Raw genomic sequence first — 20,932 nt, 5'->3', positions numbered from 1 at the left:
ATGGAGCCAGCGCCAGCAAGAGAAGTAAAGCACATCAGAATATCAATTAACCTGTTCTGAACAAAGCAGCGCAGCTCCACGGCGGAATAGACATTTCAGTGTGATGTGTCAAGGCGCCAAATAATATATTCTAATTAAAGGATTGATTGATTTTTCCCTTTATTTGTGTTCTTGTGTATCTCTGAGCTTCCGAGACCCCAGGAAAACAATCTAAACTGTAGGAGAAATAATCACTAGCAGCCGTACGCAGCGATTAATGTGCACTAAGTCTCGGGGCGCTGTGATTGCAGCCCGATATTCTCTGTAAGTCTTCTACTAGTTCCTACAGCTCTGTTTATTCAGGATACTTGCCTGATTTTTTCTTCTTCTAGCGGAGAAACTTTAACTCCAACTTACTCTATAAATCTGTTCGTTATAGTTAAATTCTTAAACATTTTTTTTTTTTTTATTCTTCAATTTTCTGCCTAAAATGTAGCGTGTTTTTAATAATCTAAGAGCGATATATATTATTATTGGCATTAATACTCCTTAGACTGTAGATTGAGTATGAATGAGCAACAGACGGGATGTAGTCAGGACACCGGTGGGCACTATCCCGCCCGCCAATATCCTGACACTGACAGCCCAACATGGGACTAAAGATAGGCGTCGAAATTTTGATGCCTATCATTAGCCCCACTATGAAATCCCAACGCCCAGCATACCGAACGAAGGTAAGCCCGGTGTCTTAGGTTCTAGCCGTGGGGGTTAGGTTTAGGGACCCCCTGGGGGACTTTGGGCTAGGCCCCCCCCCCCCCCCCCCCCGAGAGGGTCTGGGTAGGAAAAAGGAGGGGTTAGGATTAGGCATCACTAGGGGGGAGTGGGTGTGGGGAGGCGGGGATAGGGTTAGGCACTAACGGGGGGAGGTTACGGTTAGGGGGGGTTAGGGTTAGGCACTAGGGGGGGAGGTTAGGGTTAGGCACTCCTTGGGAGGGTTAGGATTAGGGTGCGGGGGGGGAGGTTAGGGTTAGGCAACAGTACGGGAGGGTTAGGGTAGGGAAAGAAGGGGTTAGGATTAGGCACCACTAAGGGGGTTAGGGTGAGGAACCCCCCCGGGAGGGTTAGGATGCGTGGAGGGGGGGTTAGGGTGCTTACCAGCCCCAGTCGGGATTTGGGTCCTTCGGCCTTTTGCTGTCGGTATATGATCCGATGGCTATTCAGTCGCCGGCATTACATACCGATTCTGCAAGAAACAACAAGTTACATACATACAGTTAGATTATAGGGCCTGATTCAGAGCTGAACGCTCTGACCAGAGCGCTCGCTCTGAATCAGGGCCCTCCTCCATGAAAATGGAGCGGCCTCCTGGCCGCTCGCATAGCTGTGGGTGACCACCCACAGGATATGCGAGCGGCCAAAAAGATGGTCGCGATGGTCTTGACCATCGGACTTGTGAGGGAGACCCTGTGGTAGGGTCTCCCTGCCACAAGCCCTGGAGTGATATTGGCTCTATCAGAGCCAAAATCACTCCCACTGACATCACTAGTGATGTCAGTGGGGCCGGCTTCAGACGGTAGGCGTTCCCATGGTAACGCCTCCGTCTGGCAGGCATGCCCACCAAAGGGGGCGTGCTGTCAATCAACATCGACAGCACACCCCCTTTGGTGCGAGACCCGAAGCGATGGAAATCCCGTCGCTCCCCGGGTCTCGCGCATGCGCACGAAGGAGCTCCCTCCGTCGTGCGCATGCGCAGTGGGGAATATCGACCCGCTTGCCAGCATCCTGACGCTCACGAGCGGGTCTGAATGACCCCCATAGGCAGATACTGGGTCCATTTACTAGTGTTCTATCAGCTCCGTCCACTCCTGTTCCATCCCCACCCCCTCTCATCCCGTCCTTGGTCTCTTTTGTCCCGTTATACTTACACACACACATCCAGTCCTCTTCTGTCCTGTCACGTTACAACTAATATGCACAGCGGGCACGTTAGGTGCAGCGTGCACGCTTCGCAGCCGCAATTCGGTCATCACACAAACGTGTTCACCTCGTTTTTATCAGAGATCAATTTTATAATAATAGATTAACACAAATTTTACAGATGGAAACCCACATTTCTTTTTCTTTAAATAGTAAATGAAGTACCTTTGAAGCGTGCATATGGTGGTAGTGGTTCATAGCACGGCCGTAACTAGGGATGTGCGAGCAGTGCGGCCGCACAGAACGCAGGGCTCTGTGGGCGGCACTGCTGCTCAACCACGGTCCCTGCATCTGGCTAGCAGGCTGCTTGTAATGTCACCCTGCTGCCAGGATCTATGCAGCAATGCCCTTACAGCTCCCCAGAGCATCCTGAACATAGCAATGTCCCCAGCAGCACCATTATTCTATCAGGACATGAGGGATGTGTTAGTGAGGACAGAGCTGCATGTAACGGGCAGTGACATGATGTGAGGAGGAGAATGGAGGCAGCAGGAAGCCACAGACTGAGAGTTATATAGTGGAAGAAGCAGGGTCCCCCAGCAGCACAGAGTATATCAGGAGGTGAGTGATGTGTTAGTGAGGACATGACTGCATGTGACAGGGGCAGTGACATGATGTGAGGAGAATGGAGGCAGCAAGAAGCCACATACTGAGAGTTATATAGTGGGAGGAGCAGGGTCCCCTAGCAGCACAGAGTATATCAGGAGATGAGTGATGTGTCAGTGAGGACAGGGCTGCATGTAACAGGAGCAGTGACATATGAGGAGGGGAAAGGATGCAGCAGGAAGCCACAGACTGAGAGTTGTATTGTGTGAGGAGCAGGGTCACCCAGCAGCACAGAGTATATCAGGAGATGAGTGATAGTGAGGACAGGGCTGCATGTGACAGGGGCAGTGACATGATGTGAGGAGGGGAATGGAGCCAGCAGGAAGCCACAGACTGAGAGTTATTAAGTGGAAGAAGCAGGGTCCCCAGCAGTACAGAGTATATCAGGAGGTGAGTGATGTGTTAGCGAGGATAGGGCTGCATGTGACAGGGGCAGTGACATGATGTGAGGAGGAGAATGGAGGCAGCAAGAAGCCACAGACTGAGAGTTATATAGCGGAAGAAGCAGGGTCCCCGGGCAGCAGTAGTAGTGATATCAGGTTCCTGTCAGACTGAGACTGGTGCAGGAAAGCTGTATTGTCAGTTGTGGAAAATTCCGTACATTTGTAGTTAGATTTCTTTAAACATTGCTATATGTTGCCTATTTGTCACAGATAACTTGTTTTTTAGGGCTGGGTCCTGGAGGGATTTCCCCGCACCAGAGAACAGGGATTGCTATTACAGATGAATGGATCTTCTCCTGATCATGTTGGTGAGTTATTGTATGGTATGATAAACCAGCAAGGTTATACAGAACCCCTGTCCGGAATGAGAAGTTCTGGAATCTGCTCCTAGAGGGACCTGTCCTGTGGTATTACATTACATTACAGTACTGTGGGCCTAATTCAGAGATGTACACAATGTTGACATTGGACGCAGTTGAGCGATTTTTTGCCACTGCACACGCATCAAAGCCATACTGCGCACAGTGATGGATTAGCGACAGCGGTCGCAGAGAGGATGTATTCTAAAAGTGAGTGACAGACTGCCAGTGTACGTAAGTGGCCGGATGCGAGACGTCAGAGGTGGACATCTCATGTACAAGATATCAGCTAAGTCATTAGCATATATTCTCAAGTCCACAGCATACGGGATCGCAGTCGCGATTTGTGTCCTTCTCTGAATCAGGGCCTATGACACAGGGCTATTTTGCTTATTTATTTGTGTATGTATTTGTGTATTTATTTATTTATGCATTTATTAATGCATTTAATGTTTTATTTATTTTTATTTATGTATTTATTTATTCATTTATGTATTTATTTATTAAGTATGTTACCAGTCATTGTAGTCATGACTGTCCAAATGAGGAGAGTTTATAAAAACTATTTTGCTAAATAATTTAGTTCACAATAATGGTGTCTGGCTTAGAACAAATGTTTGGTGCAATTTGCAGAAGTTTCTAAAAGCTGCATCTACGATTTTTAAAAATGTTTGGTTATTTGTGTCCATTTATTTCTCTTATTTGCACAGTTGTCCTGTGGTTTCCTTTATTACTCTTTTGAACCTAACTGATACATGTTAGCTGACACCTCTAGCTCACAAGTAGACAGGTTATAATAGTACAGATGTGTCCTTACACATCTCTCCTGCAGTACCGCCAAAAGCCCCTTTCTGCGCACCAGGTCCCGTGAGAGTCTGCTAGCGCCGGGCGTCTTTTTTTTAATACGAAAATGTGTCTGCCGCAATGCGATGCGACTAGGAAAAGTCCGTATGTGTGGAAAAGTATCACTGGTGACGTCATTTCGCCAGGCGAAAACTTATCCCCGTATTCAATTCCAAAGACTTTTCGCCAGTGCGGAAAGTCAATGCATTGGGATAGGTGAAAAAGATTTGCCTATGAAAGCAGGCAGAAAAAAGTGCAGAATTAGGGTTTTGGGGTGCAAACTTGTGGAAACCACCCTGCACCCTTGGGTCAGCCCCTCAAAGGTAAACTGTGTCAAAAAAGTAAAAAAACCTTAAGAACATCCCAAAAAAGTACTTTCATTTTGGGGGACAAACTTAACGACTAGCTAAATAGACTCCAGGGGGGGTCCCCAATTATGCCCCAGGTGTTTTTAAGATTGCAGGTGTTTGCGCCAGGTGTTTGCTGCAGTTGGATTTTTTAAGTTTTTTAAAACTTCACTTTAGCAACTACCAAATATGCTAGCACCCATTTCCATGTACCCCAAATTTGCTGGGGCTACTTATTTTCTGCAAAAATTCCCAGCTAAATGCTATTCTTCACCACTTCTGCAAAGACGCTAATCAGCAGCTATTCAGATCATTTAAGTACCCCAAATACCTTCAGCAGGCCTATCCGGGGGTATCTATAGTGATCCCCAATGTCAATGCATCTTTTGGGGGGTGTCAGGCTGATTTCCCCAAAGCTGACAGGACTTTTCGCTGGTTATGAATTCGCCGGGTTCCGTTTTTGCTGATTTGTAATTGAATACGAGGATAAACTGGGACAAGCTAGATAATTTTCCGCAGGGAAATCCAGCGATGTCGGCGAAAAGTCAGGCATGTGAAAAGTACGGCACTTTACACACCTAATTGATTATGCCCCTCAGTCGTACACAGATATACAAGTGTCGCATATCATTAATCAGCACAGTCTGCTGGTGCGTCCTAGTCACATCGCATTGCAACTTAGATGCATTTTCAGCGAAAAAAGACGCACAGTACCTGGCGGCTCACTCACGCCAGGCAAGTCGAACTGCGTAGTGTATTGGGGCTAGATGTATGAGGACACATCTGTACACTGTTGTTGTTATGATTATAATTATTTTATTATTAATATTATGATCATCATTGAGTAACAAAGTTTCCAAAAACATAATGTGCTTACTTTGGAATTGAATGGACTCTGCTACAACCTGTCAGGCAGAGCTTATTACATGTTCCTGTGTCTTATGTTTATACATTTGTCACTTATAGTGGTGCTGGACGCCCCGGATATTGTCTTGATTGAAAGAAACATGGGAAAGAGAAGTGACCTCACCACTGGAGGTAGCAGAGACCTTGTATGTCACAGATTGTGCATGTTGAAGCTGAGATGGATACGACACAGTTTTGCGGACAGATCTTGGCCGCTTTCCCACTGCGCACACCCAGCAGCTCGGTCACCTCTCCGCTTGCCCTGAATGGGCGTAACTGGGTGCTAATGGGGTGTTAGCATGTTGGCAAAGTTTAAGAATGGCGTGTTGACGCAATAACCGCCTGTGCCTACGCAGTGATAGGTTTTTAGGGCTGGAGCAAGTGCGCACTGCTAATGATGGCGCTAAAAAACCCGGCGTAAGGATATGGGCGGTGCGACCGCAACTTTACATGCAGGGGAACATCTACGTTCCTGTCCGCACGGGCAGTGCAGGCGTAATCATGGCGGCCACACGTTTTACTTTTCAACAGGCACTTTGTCTGTCCCTCGGGATCTGGAATTTCCGTCCAACAACCAATGGAATGATTGGGTTTGCTTTGTCATTTTTTTTATACATTTTGTTATTTTGGAGACTATTCCGTATATTCAGATATTTACATAAATCTCTGATGTTTATTGATCTGCGCCTGACTGATATCCTGCTAGCGCTTGTCGGTAATGGCCGGGCAGTGACGGGTAGGGTTACAGAAAACAGGGAGCGCATTAGCCCCATTTCTTGGGCGTGCCGAAAACCAGCTTCATCGACCCCAGCAGCGTGATTTTGGTGGACATCCTGAGTAACCGGAGAGTCACACAGATGTCCGATGTTCATGCAGTTGATCCGCTGCTGCTTTCCTACAGAAGTTGGCAGTCGGTGTCTATCTACTTGAGACGCCTCCTGTGTCTTTTGCATATTTTAGCACAGCCGCTGGACACAAAGACGGCTGGTGATGTACCGTGAATCTCTGAATCGGGACCACAGTACATTTTCTTAGCACATGTCTTTGTGTTGCAGAGGTTTACCACACAACCTTTGATTGGCCGGATGATCCGGAAGTTCAGAGGAACCTGGTGGTACCAGAGGGGATCTCAGAGGAGGAAACGGGACAACGGCTGCTGCAGTATCACCGAAATATTCCTGGAATTCTCCAGATATTCTCCAAGATATTGAAGAAGATCAATGCCGACCAACCCTGCATGGACGTCTTCTCGCAAGGCAAGATTGGGCATTTGGGGGAAAAATGGGGCAATCAGTGAATTCCTGCACTGCCGTACAGCATACCTCCCAACATGACCCTCTCCAGGAGGGACACAGTGCTCCGGTCCTGGACTTCCCTGGTAAGAGGCGGAGCTGCAGCACAGTTCAAAATTCAAATAGGGGAGTCACCCCAACTGTCATCTCACACACTGCCAAACATCACTGGCTGGGACTCACTGGCAGTTGGTGTGACTCCCCTATTTGAATGTTGGACTGTGCTGCAGCCCCACCTCTGGAGCCTCCACCAATCATAAATTACCAGGGAAGTCCAGGACCAGAGCATTGTGTCCCTCCTGGAGAGGGTCATGTTGGGAGGTATGGTACAGTATGGTAACACACAACTGGGGTGCAAAACACGGAAGTCCAGTTTGGTCGGGAGGAACTCCACACGAGTTGATTCATTTTAATGCAGCAAATGAATTTAGATTAAATCAATCATTAGTATCAAGTACTAACACTCATTCCTGGTAAAATAAAGCAAAACATTATACTCATCATTTAACTGAGTATAGATATTAGGAGGTATATTTACGAAACTGCGGGTTTTTGGAAGTGGAGTTGTTGCCCATAGCAACCAATCAGTTTCTACTTATCATTTATCTAGCACCTTCTAGAAGATAATAGCTAGATTCTGATTGGTTGCTATGGGCATCATCTCCACTTCTAAAAAATGTGCCCTTTAGTAAATATACCCCTAGGAGCAGGTGGCCTTTTTGGAACAGATATTGGCTCAAAAATGTTCTGGCCCTTATAATGCCCTTTCCTGCGCTCATTTGGACCTTTAATTGAATAGTCGGTTGTACGTTGACCTGTTGCCACAGACGTATTAAACACAACACATTGCCCCGCCAGCTACAAGTATGAATATAAACGATCGCATTGTCCCTTTCTTCACATCACGTATTAATTAGTTTTCAAATTGCTTAATTACATCTAAAAGTTGATATCAGCTTTCATAAAGAATTCATGCACAAATCAATAAATTAAAACACGGGTGCTTGAATATTAATTATTATCAATTAATAATGTGGAGAAATAAATTAGGGATGGGAAAGGAAAATAAAAACAGAGGGGCCTGTCCAAGGAAATCCTCAGTAGACCGTACACAAGACACATCAAGCTTCAAATTCCTTCTTTATTCCAGTTTATTAGTCAAGCAGCTCATCTAGGGGATTATTACTCCTAATTAATTTACAGTTATTTGCTGGAAATTAGCAGCGTTTGTAAGCGGCGCTCTCTGCCTTTATCCGATCGGAGGATATTAGGAAAAACGAGTCGGTGGTGTAGTACGAGGGGGTTTCATCCAAGTGCCCTCGCTTGCATTACACAAGATAAATTAACTATTTTTGCTACATCATGTCGGATGTTTCAAACCAAATTTGCAGCAGAATTATATACAACAAACTGAGATACTTGCTATAACATCGTATTAAACTAAATGGTTATCTTCTTCTGACTTCCAGTCCTTCCATGATTTCTCACTCTGCTGACCGGTAGCTGGGTGCCACCATGGTCTCCAGTGGTCAGTACTGAGAGCCTGGTTCAGAGATGGAAGCTAGTGGTGCTGCAGCTGCAAATTTGTACGCAGCGGCTGTGCGAAAGCATGCAAATGTCGCAGTCGCCAGGATTTGTATTGAGACGCCCAGCAGGTCCAAGCCACTGCATACAAAGGCGCAGCTCTGTCGCAGATCAGTCGCGTATCGGACTTCTGAGTAACCCTATGGCCGTGTCATTAGACTCCTCCCCTTAGTGGCAAAATGCCGTGATTCGCGGGTCAATCGCGAGGGGTGAAGCCAAATGACGCGATTCTAATAGAATTGTTTCATATCGACTCCGCCTCCTCTTTATTAACCCACATATCATGGCATTTTGCCGCATGAGGGGCGCGGCTTAATAACATGATGTCTGCTCTCGAGGCTGTCAGGAGGGGATTCTGGTACTCAGAAACCCCCCCTGCGTGCGCTACTGGCGGGAACGGAGAAGCCCCAGCCATTTTTACTGCCTACAGGATGGTAGTCGCAAAGACACGCCTCGAACACGGTCGTAAACCATCTGCGTTTGAGACACCGCCTCCCCGTTGCCAACCACAAACGGTCCCTGCCTGCCAATCAATTTGCAAATAAATCCTCACTATATGCACGGCAAAAATGAAACTTGGCGCAGTGCGACTCTGACACCTGCACAGATTACCATTATTTACTAAATTTTGAGTTTAATTCATTGTTAATCTATTGTTTATATTGCGCCGCCAAGTGTCCATAGCGCCTTACAGGGAAAGTTACAATGATGCACACAAACAATACAATATAAAAAAGTACAAACAAAAGATACAAGGGGGGGAAAATAAATAAATGGTTAGAAATTTAGACAAGTGAGTAACCGATAGTAACCATGGCAGACAGTGACCCAAGGCCCTGGGAATGGCGGACAGAAAGGATCAGAGCCGCTGACTGTAAGTGGGCGGAGTACCGGAGGCAGGGACGGTGAGCGAGAGGTCATTTTATCAGCTTATAGTGCGGGAAATACTCAGAAAGTAGCAGTTTTTGAAGAATACCCACAAAAATTAGGTATCCTCTAAATGTAAGAAGCATGGCCCTGATAGCTAATGCCATTCAGATGGCATTAGCATTGTACACTATGGGTTACATTTACATATCTGCAGTAATGTCTGCTTGCACATACGTGTACAGACGAACGCCCGCACATGCGCATTAGCTCTGCTGGGTCTGAACTTTTTAGTGGTGTATCATTTTATCTATGCAAGTAAACTTCAATACGTCCACATGAACATATGCATGAGACTTCAGTGCCCTTATCTCTGTATACCTGTTGCAAATGATATCATTGGTTTTTTTTTATTTGTTTTCTGTTTGAAGAATATTTTATGTTATACTTTATGTTGTTATACTTTACGTTGTTATATTTTATGTTGTACTTAGTTATATTTTATGTTATACTTTATGTTGTTATATAGTATTCTTACACTGTTATTTTATCAACTGCAGTTCTTACCTTTGTATTAAGCAAACCACGTTCCCTGGCCCCTTACACACCACGGATCCTTCTGTACGGGCCACCGGGCAGCGGAAGAAGCCTACAGGCTGCATTGCTGGCGAACAAATATGACATTGCCAACAGTAAGTCTAAGATTGTCTCTTACGGTGGTCGGACAGTCGTACAGCATTTGGGGGGAGATTTAATAATGCTTTGAGAGAGATAAATAGCACCAACCAATCAGCTCCTAACTGTCATTTTTCAAACACAGCCTGTAAAGTGACAGTTAGGAGCTGATTGGTTGGTGCTATTTAGCTCCAATTTGATCTCTCTCCAAGCTTTATTAAATCTCCCCCTTGGTTCTGTTTATCCTGTCTGTATGGCACTAACTGTGATTATCTGCTGTGTGTGATCTCATACTTAAATACGAGGATTATTAATGAACTGTATAAAGTGTAATTCTTGTGCATCTAATCTAATAGGTGCTCGCCCACTTTCCTCTTCTAGGAAATCACGTCTTTACAGGGATCCGCCTGAAAAAGTGCATTGGTGTAATAAGTGACACCTCACTATAATACCAACATAGGAAGCCTTGAGCATGTACCCCCAAAATACAGCTCAGTTTAGTCATCTTTATATGTCTTAAATGAATCATGAGAGTGAGGCGAAAGCAGGTCTGTCTCTGCTACGTGTTTCAGTTTTGTATGTTTAAAGTCTTTATTCCATTGGATGAAATTCACCTAGAAATGCACTTTTCCATTAAAGTAGCTGCTGTAATGAAATCCTGCGCTGTGGTTTGTAACTTCTGAAAAGTAACCTCGATAGATTTCATGGGCTTACCCAGTATTCATAAGATAGAGGGGGGAATTCAATTTCTTTGCCGGTGGCTTTTTTTTCTAGGACGCCCGATGGAGCAATTCAATTGTTGCTCCATCAAGGCGCGATAGCCGCCGGCGTTGGCAATTCTGCTCGCACCCTCAGGAGGTAGCGGCAAGCAGGGATCAAGCTGCGTTTCTATCCTCGAGAAATTATGAAGCCTATTTAAACATTGTTCTGCCTTCTTATCAACAGTTTCATGTGGTCAAGTGCTGAAGGAAGCGGTCGCCGACCAAACAAAAGTTGGCCAGTTGATTGAGCCGTACATTGAGAACGCACAGCAAGGTTGGTTCCCCAGTTTGCTTCTATTTTACTGGTATAAATGTACAGGTGATACAAATGCTGCCTCCTTTACCTATAGCAATTCAGGTGCCTGAGTTGCCCCAACATTATCGGCATTCCAGAGAAAAAGCCAATCAAAATCAATCCAGTAATTTTTCTAGCATTTTGGAAATCTATTCAGCAGATGACCTCTATCGGCCTGCGTGCATGGTGCTTGTGTGCTTGGAAGCCTGCGTATGTGGTGGCCTGCATGCATGTTGCCTGTATGCTTGGTAGCCTGCGTATGTGGTGGCCTGTATGCATGTTGCCTGTATGCTTGGTAGCCTGCGTATGTGTTGGCCTGCATGCATGTTGCCTGTATGCTTGGTAGCCTGCGTATGTGTTGGCCTGCGTGCATATTGCCTGTGTGCTTGGTAGCCTGCGTACGTGGTGGCCTGCGTGCATGGTGCCTGTGTGCTTGGTAGCCTGCGTACGTGTTGGCCTGCCTGCATGGTGCCTGTGTGCTTGGTAGCCTGCGTATGTGGTGCCCTGCGTGCATGGTGGACCTGTATGCTTGGTAGCCTGCGTACGTGGTGGCCGGCCTGCATGGTGCCTGTGTGCTTGGTAGCCTGCGTATGTGGTGCCCTGCGTGTATGGTGGACCTGTATGCTTGGTAGCCTGCGTACGTGGTGGCCTGCGTGCATGGTGGACCTGTATGCTTGGTAGCCTGCGTACGTGGTGGCCTGCGTGCATGGTGGACCTGTATGCTTGGTAGCCTGCGTACGTGGTGGCCTGCGTGCATGGTGGACCTGTATGCTTGGTAGCCTGCGTACGTGGTGGCCGTGTTGCGTGCATGGTTACCTGCTGACCACCCTGACAGACCCGCAATTCATTTAGTGTCTCAATCTGAGCCAGGAATGGTCAGATCTCTGGATAGAACCTGGGGTGGTTATGTCTGCACACATAAATAAAAATCGTAACTGATAGTCGGAACCTGACTGGCCCTTTCGAAATAATTTAGGGCCTGATTCAGACCCATTCGCTATCTGCGTACGCTCGCTAGATGCGTATGCAAATTTGTCAAAGTGACGCCACAGGAAACGAACGCTCGCCAAGGTATAAGCACCCCCGCCATGTCTTAGCGAGCGGCCACTTTGTGTATGCGTACGCCCAATCACACAGGCAGAGCCGCCCACCAGCAAGTGTATTAATTTAAAACATTGGTACATCGCGCACCATCGGATGCGAACACAGTGCTTGAGGTAGCTTTACCCTACCGCAAGAATTGCGAGGAAATCAGTGTAAAAAAAAGGCAACTGACATGTACTATGACTCTGCCTGTTAATTATGCATGCCTTGAAAGCGGCGTTGAAACACCCAGGCACACCTGCGTTCGCATCCCCAACCCTCCGTTATTAGTGTCCTGCCCCTGTTACCCCCCACAAATGGCCTCTCCTGTCAAACATTACCTTGGGCTGCCTTTACTGGGCGAGCGAGAGGGAAGCGATCGCAGTGTGTAGTTCGCGCACGCGCAGAACGAAGCGTGCGCATGTGCGTAAGCAGAACATCGGGCCGCTTGCGAACGCACAGCGCGAGCGAGCGGCTCTGAATCAGGCCCATAGTCTGGGGAGGTAGAGGTAATCGGCTTGCCTTGAAAAAAGCTTAAGGTGGCGAAACGCGCGTCGGCACGTCTGCAGTGTGTGCTCTGGGCCTGATTCAGAACCGGACGCTATTTGCGCTCGCTCGTTCAGAAAAAGGGGCCGGATATTTAAATAGAGCGCTCGCTCTCTGCGGTCTGTTGACGCCTCTATGTCTGAGCGAGTGAACGAAATATGCGCTCGCTATTTTGTAAAAACGCCCCATGGCCGTTCGCATCATACGTCATCTCCGCTATTTATTAGATCAATCGAGTACATCGAAAGGCGTCTGAACTGCTCGCAGTGCTTCTGCTAGGATTTTCCTACCGCAATCGTGCGAACAGTTCAGGCTAAGAGACAACCAAGTGACGTGGCCGATGACGCTGCTTTGTTAATTATGCACACCCTTAAAACGCCCGTTTTGACCGTTTGGCACGCCTGCGTTCGGATCTCCACTCCCCGTTTTCAAGCACCTTCCCCTGTTACCACCCACAAACGCCTCATCCTGTCACTCAAATTAGCAGGCACTCGCAATTTTGCGAACACGCGATTTCCGACCGCACTGACTGGTTGGCGCATGCGCATTGCGACCCATACGCATGTGCAGATGTGCGAACGAGCGGCCGCTTACGAGCGGCTCTGAATCAGGCCCTCTGATCCTTATCCCCATGTCAATGTAATGTAACTAATATGTGATACAGCGGGATGACAGTGTGCAATTCAATTTCACTAGAGACAAGTGAATGTGTCTAAGTCTCTGAGTTATTTAATTACCAAAATGTGGACATTATCAACCATGTTATCACGTGTATTTCTTCATGATATTCAGCTGGATTAGTCACAACAAAACCACATGTATTACAAGGAGTGAATGTATGTGATATACATCCAGAGGATTGAATGATGAATATTACTTAAGATCTGAAACATACAAGATCTTATAAAATATATTAAGAAGTCTTTATTAGATAACCTACCTTAATAAATAAATAAAGGAACAATATAATATATACGGTGCCTTGCAATAGTATTCACCCCATCTTGGCTTTTTACCTTTTTTGTTACATTGCAACCTGTAATTTATTTATTTTTTTATCTGAATATTATGTGATGGATCTGCGCAAAATAGTCTGATTTGGTGAAGTGAAATGAGAAAAATATATCTAAAAAAATAGTCTTTATAAATAAAATTCTGAAAATTGGCATGTGCATATGTAATCACCCCTTTTGCTATGAAGCCCCTCAAAAGTTCTGGTGCAACCAAGTCCACCTGTGTGACATCTAAGTGTCACATGATCTGTCAATATAAATGCACCTTTTCTGAAAGGCCCCAGAGGCTGCAACACCACTAAGCAAGAGGCATCACACCATGAAGACCAAGGAGCTCTCCAAACAAGTCAGGGACAAAGTTGTTGAGAAGTACAATTCTGGGTTGGGTTCCCAACCCTCACTCTCAGTGGGGTTTCCACATCTATCTATCTACAGTCTCTCACTCTGTGGGGGGTTTCTACATCTCCACCATTTGGGTCTCAAGGTCCTTGCAAATCGTCCAAATCTGACTGCAAACACATCAGATGTCAGATATCGTTATCTGACCATCAGGAATGCGCATTGTTCAGACATCAGATATGTCAGATTTTCTTTCAGATATGAACGGTTGAACGATTTTTGAAATTGTTATCGTTCAGATCGAATGAAAAATCTGACCGTGTGTATGCACCAAGGGCCTGATTCAGAGCCGCTCGTAAGCGGCCGCTCGTTCGCTCCGAGCGATGTTTGCCCAACTGCGCATGCGTACGGATCGCTATACGCATGCGCGAACCAGTCAGTGCGGCCGAAATTCATGTGCTCGCAAAATAGCGAATGCCTGATAATTTGAGTGACAGAAAGAGGCGTATGTGGGTGGAAACAGGGGAAGGTGCTTGAAAACGGGGAGTGGAGTTCCGATCGCAGGCGTGCTTAAAGGTCAAAACGGGCGTTTTATGGGTGTGCATAATTAAAACAGCAGCGTCATTGACCACGTCACTGGGTTATTTTTTAGCCAGAACTGCTCGCAAAATTGTGGTAGCAAAAACCAACCACAAGAATAGCGAGCAGCTCATACCCTGGTTGATGTACTCGATTAATCTAATAAATAGCGGACATGACGTAGGATGCGAGCGGCCAGGGGGCGTAGGTTCCCAAAAAACGACCGCAAGTTTTGTTCGCTCGTTTAGACCTAGAGGCGTGAACAGACCGCAAACAGCGAATGGTTCATTTGAATAGCCAGCCCCTATTTTCTGGACGAGCGAGCGCAAATAGCGACCGGCTCTGAATCAGGCCCCAAAAGAGAGCTCAGCTTTCCAGGCTTGTACAAAGCAGTTCCCTACTCTGTGGTGAGTGTCTGCTGTGACGGCTTCAGGTTGGCATCAGGTGACATGTCATATTCTAAGCACAGTCTCTGCTTAAATACAGGTGATTTAACATGATAAAACAGTTTAGCTCTTAAAAAAAAACCAGTTTGGCTCTGGAATAAACCATTCATGATGAGTCAATGTGAAAAGACATGAGGGGTCTCTAGAGTCTCATTGTATCTTCAAAGTCACCCACTTTACCAAACCAGGAAACAACTTGCACTCATCTGTACCTAAAGAACCCGCTCATACAATAAACACACAGGCCCAGATGTATCAGGCTCCGATTTGGTGGCCTCGGTGCGATTCCAGGGATATAGCCACTGGATTTAAAGAAGCACTCATGCCGGGTATGTGTGTACCCAGCCGACGCACCATTCGATGTACAACATATAGTGCGGTCGCTTGACACCGCGTCATCTGGTGAACAATCGCACTATATGTCGATCACCAGCCGCCTCCACAAGCATAGGGTCAAATTGATAGATTGAGCAGCATGTAGGCTCGATCGATGAACAAACCCGCAGGAGCGCACATGGTCGGTCATAGTGTGTACACACTTGCCGGCACGGGCGACATATCGTCTAGTGTGTACCCAGCTTTAGGGCCGTATTCAATTAGCCGTGATAAGCCATTTTCGGTTAAAAGACTTAGCCGGTGATGTCATTTCGCTAGGCGCAAACTTATCGCCGTATTCAATTGCAAAGACTTTTTGCCGTTGCGAAAAGTCTGCGCCTTGTAACCAGCGGAAAAGATTCGCCTCTGAATGCAGGTGGAAAAAAGTGCAGAAATGGTGGTTTGGGGTGGAAAGTTGGGGAAACACCCCAGCAGCCTTGGGACAGCCCCCCAAAGGTAAACTGCGTCAAAAAAAGTTTAAAAAATACTTTAGATTACCCCCAAAAAAGTACTTTCGTTTTGGGGGCGAAAAAATCCAAAGTTGGGGTACAAACTTAAAAGCTAGCGAAATAGACTCCAGGGGGTCCCCCAAGTGTGCCCCAGGTGTTTTTTTGATTGCAGGGGCTTGCTTAAAGGTGTTTTTATTACATTTTTTAAAACCTCACTATCGATTTTTAACCATGCTTGCACCCATTTTCATGTTCCCCATAATTGCCGGGACTACTTATATTTGCTTAAAAAAACTGCTAAATGCTATTCTTCACCACTTGTGCAAAGACGCTAATTAGCAGCTAATGAGAGCATTTAAGCACCCCAAATACCTTCAGCAGAGCTATTCAGGGGTATCCATAGGGATTCCCAATGTCAGTGCATCATTTGGAGGTGTCAGGCTGATGTCCCCAAATCTGACAGCACTTTTCGCCCTTTTGAGTTTCGCCGGGACGAGTTTTCGCGTCCTTTCGAATTGAATAGGGTGAAAAGCGGCCGTGCGCTCGGAAAGTGTTCTCTCCAAAAACACGTGATATAGGCGGAAAGTCCGGCAGACGAAAAGGACTCTTCGGGACTAATTGAATATGCCCCTTAGCTTTAAAGCCTCATGCTTAGAGGGGAGGGAAGGGGCAGGTGATCGCAGAGTACACGTAATTGTGGACCGGCACGGAATGCAGGTACGTCTGCCAGTAGCTCTATCACTTACTTGGTGCAAATACACACAAGCTAGTGGCTACTGATTGGCTGATTGCATATTCACCCCCGGAGCTGATAGGTGCTTCCTTCATTCATTTACTACTTTCAGTCATATGTGAGAAGGAAGATTGATCTCTGATGTATCATAGGGATTTACATCAAACCTAATAGTGAATACTATTATAGTATAATAGTGTATATGGGGAGTGATGACCTGATTGCGAGATGTACACTAAAGCAGCCGCTGTTACAATCCCGTACGCAGCGGCTGTGTGAGAATATGTAAACATCGCAGCCGTCGAGACGTGTAATAAGACACGCAACTGCGCAAACTCAAGCAACTGCGTGCAAAGACGCGGCTTCGATCGCAGATCAGTCGGACTTAACCCTATGGTCTTGCAGGATGGGCGCGGGAACTGAGACGCGGGGGCCATTTCTACTGTGTACGGGATCGCAGTCGCAGACTGATACATACCACAAAACCAGTCGCGATACACCTGCGTATGAGCCACCTTCCCCTGTTACCTCCTTGAAACACTCCATGACTGTCAATCATACTGCGGGCAAACACCTGCTGCGATCGCTGACGGTAATGAAAGTTGATGCTTGCGCACTGCGGCTCAGACACATGCACAGACCATCGATAATCAATCGCTCAACTGCGTAAACATTGGCATTTCGGCCGTCTCTGAATCGCGCCCAAGGGTTGCTGTAACCCTGGCGCTTTTGTGCCTGGCGCAGAGTTGGAGGCCTTAGCATATGTACATAATGGCACTATTACTCCGAATGGATTTTTAAAGCTTTTTTGACAAAATATGTGCCCAACTTAGCAGCTGCCCCTTAGTGTGAAAGTGTCTACGCTGGAGACAATGAAACAACATGTCCACAATTCTTAGAATATTATTTTACAAAAAGTTTTATTTGGTTGATTTTTTGTTTCTTTTTTATTTTTTTTTATTTTACTTTTTTAAATTTAGGTGTTTCTAATCTGAATTTTCAGTGACATCTAATGAAAGCTATTATATCCCCCTGGTGTGCAGGGCCCTTCTGCCTCTTTGTTTAATACTATGGGCTCGATTCAGACCGGTTCGCTAGATTCGTAAGCTCGTTCCCAGCGTATGCAAATTCGGCTAAGTGAGGGCAAGGCAGGCGATCGAACGGCAAGTGTGATCACTTTGCGTATGCAGCCGCCCACCAGCCTGTCCTAAGACGCCCACTTGCGCACGTCATCTCTAGGAACTGTATGCAACCATCGGTACATCGGGTACAATCGAACGCATTCGCAGTGCTTGAGGCTGATTATACCCTACTTCAAGCACTTCAGTGTAAAATTCAACCAGGTGACGTGTACTATGACGCTGCTTGTTAATTATGCACGCCTTAAGACGCTCAGGCACGCCTGCTTTCGCACCTCCACTCCCCCGTATCTAGTGGCCTGCCCCTGTCACCACCCACAAACGGCTTCTCCTGTCACTCATTCAGCTGGGTTGTCTATGCTCGATGAGCGCACGCTTCCGATCGCTCGGACTAGTTCGCGCACGCGCACTGCGAACTATCGGCAGCTCTGAGCGAACGCTTCCTAGTGACCGGGTCTGAATCAGGTCCTATGTTTGCTCCCGATCTTAAGGTGCTGGGGGATATTCTGGCTCTAAATTAATAAATGTTGTTGTTATTATTATTATTATTAATCCCAATGTACACTGCAGACGCCAGAATTAGATTGTAAGCTTCAGTGATCAGAACAGGGTTGCACGCATTCTTTATGTGCTAAGCAATGGGTCCTGGCAGAGCCGTAACTAGACTTTTTGGTGCCCTGTGCCAGAGAGAGTATTGGCGCCCCTCCCCCCATTTTTTTAAATAGGGACATGAGATAGCGCACCTGATATAGGGACATGGCCTCATGGGGAAGAGATAGGGGAGGCCAGGAGATGCTGGGGATAAAAGAAGAGGAAGCTACAAGTGAGAATTATAATAAACAGGAAAATTGACAGGCCCAAACAGCGCCCCTTGCCCTGTGGTGCCCTGTGCCATGGCACTGGTCGCACTACCCTAGTTACGGCCCTGGGTCCTGGCTTTATCTCCTGGTATGGTCCGAGATTGCATGTGGCGTGCCCGCCCTCTCTAGCCTCCTAAGCAGTATCCAAGGTCCCAGGCACTGAGCACATCACCTGGTAAGCTCCCCCTCACTTACACAGCCAGTCCTTTTGACCTTGCGGATTTACACTCTAAAGCAATGCTTCCCCCCGCCTTGGAAGGATTTGGAAGCAGGGAAGGGGGGGGGGAGCACTCGGGCAGACCAGCAGTAAGGAGAGAAAAGAGGATAGCATAAGGATAAGAAGGGGAGTGGGGAGGGAGAGACTCAGTGGGGACCTCCTCACGCTCCATTCCAGCAACCCTTTACTGTTGGTGTGTTAGCTGTAGCTGCAAACAGCACTTGGCTGTGTAAATAATTTACCAGTTGATTAATAGACACACATGGGTATAATTAGCAGAAGGAGAGACAGCAGCTACAGTAACGGGTACAGCGCTTGGGGGAACAAGAGACTTTAATAAAAAAAAAAAAACTTATTTTCCTTTTTTATTTTTATTTTTTTATCCCTATGGTTTTTTTTTTTTTTTTTTATTTGGAAACTTTCTAGGGCACCGGGCTTTTGAAGATGAGTTGGGAAGAGCTCAGTTGCTTCTGCTCTTTTGAAGTGGAAATAGGACAGTTTGAATCTGTTGAGTTAAATTTTTCACTAGCTTTCAGAGCCCTGCAGAGCTGCCTCCGTTCTTTATACATTACCAGGGAAGGGAAGGAAAGAATGTCTTTCCTTCTCACCTCCCAGCTTTCTATAACCTCGCACCAGGCACCAGAATCCCATTACCCAGCAATGTATGACTGACCACATAGCATAGGTTTAGGTTGGGGCTCAGCCCGGCTGGGGGCCATTGTTAACGCCCACAGAGCCACCTGTGGGCCTGATTCAGACCCGGTCGCATGCGCTGAGAGCTCGCAACCTAGTCGATGGTGGCCCAGAGCGCATGCGCACGATGGAGCCGGCTCCGTCGTGCGCATGCGCGAGACCCGGATAGCGACGGGCAAGCCGTCGCTCCGGGTCTCGTACCAAAGGGGTACCCTTTGGTGGGCGGGCCGGGGGGGTGGCTGCCCAGACGGAGGCGTTCCCATGAGAACGCCTACCGTCTGGTGGCGGCCCCACTGACATCATGAGTCATGTTAGTGGGAGAGATTTCGGCTCTGTTAGAGCCGAAATATCTCTGGGGCTTTGCGGCAACGAGACCCTACCACAAGGGTCTCGTCGCAAGCCCGATGGTCGCGATGGTCTTGACCATCGCGACCATCTTCCTGGCCGCTCACTATAGCTGTGGGTGGTCACCCACAGCTATGCGAGCGGCCACGAGGCCGCTGTAAACAAAAAAAAAAAAAAAAGACCTGCCCTGATTCAGAGCGAGTGCTCTGTCAGAGCGACCGGCTCTGAATCAGGGCCTGTGTTCCAAAAGAATCCTGTGTTACTTTAAATGTCTTCAAACAGTTGTATATACTGTGGCTGAGCCTGATAATTTTCACTCCTTGAACTGTATATTTTTTCTTCTTCAATGTTTAAGGGTGGGCGGCCATTTTAAAACTTGAAGTTACCTGGTTTTTAAGACATGGTTAGCGCTGGTAAATGAGACTGTTGCTCATGAAAAATTTATGTACCTAGCCAGAAATATACTTGTATTTGGGATAAATGGCTGGACTCAGCGTAAGCAAAGAGCAATGTGGGGATGCACTCTGTTGGTAGCAGTATAGCTTTAAGGTGCGTACACACTAGACGATATTTTACACGATTTGCCCGATTCTGACGCATCGGAACGACAGATCGTGTAAAATATGTCCAGATCGTGAGTGTTCACTCACGATGCCGATGCGCGTCCCCGCTGGTCGTACATCGCAACTTCAGATCTTTCCTACAGTAGGCAAGATCTGCCAATCTCGTACCTGATCCGGCGGCATATTGTACAGTGTTTATGCCTGAACGATAAGTCGTTCAGATCCGCTTACGATGCTTGCAGGCATGGAGACACAGATGCATCTGTGCCTAAAAAAAGGAATACCTGGTGAAAAAAACAAAACAAAACGGCATGCCCCCCCCCTCCCAAAAGAGCAACCAGCCCCGGGCTTAGTGACCCAGTGCTGGTTAGATGGACAAATGATGCAGGGTTCCCCTGTATTTAAGCACAACCAGCACCAGGCTCTGATCTGGTTCTAGAAATACAGGGGGAAAAAATGCGTAGGGTTCCCCTGTATTATCCAGAACCAGCACCGAACTTTTTCTAGTGGGGGCTAATACCACAGCCAGGGGAACCCTATTACCGGGTTCCCTTGTCGAAGCATTAACCCTGACCGCTAGTCAGCCCAGGCCGGGGATCCCTGAGGAGCTGGAGACCC

General features: G+C 47.0%; 1 protein-coding gene across 2 annotated transcripts in view; it reads left to right on the top strand.

Moving 5' to 3' along the window:
* Window positions 1-20,932, top strand: part of AK8 (adenylate kinase 8) — a 122,328-nt gene that overhangs the window by 48,817 nt on the left and 52,579 nt on the right. Inside the window, exons 6-10 of one of the 2 annotated variants that reach the window (XM_088460569.1) lie at window positions 3,232-3,313; window positions 5,521-5,592; window positions 6,516-6,716; window positions 9,764-9,895; window positions 10,824-10,913. In XM_088460569.1, the coding sequence (XP_088316695.1) occupies window positions 3,232-3,313; window positions 5,521-5,592; window positions 6,516-6,716; window positions 9,764-9,895; window positions 10,824-10,913 (577 nt within the window). The remainder of the gene's footprint in view (window positions 1-3,231; window positions 3,314-5,520; window positions 5,593-6,515; window positions 6,717-9,763; window positions 9,896-10,823; window positions 10,914-20,932) is intronic. The other variant, XM_088460576.1, reaches the window with a different exon arrangement.

Source organism: Taudactylus pleione, unplaced genomic scaffold, assembly GCF_031769625.1.
Source record: "Taudactylus pleione unplaced genomic scaffold, aTauple2 ptg000003l, whole genome shotgun sequence".
Taxonomy (NCBI): domain Eukaryota; kingdom Metazoa; phylum Chordata; class Amphibia; order Anura; family Myobatrachidae; genus Taudactylus; species Taudactylus pleione.
This window is presented reverse-complemented; position numbering and strand designations above follow the sequence as displayed.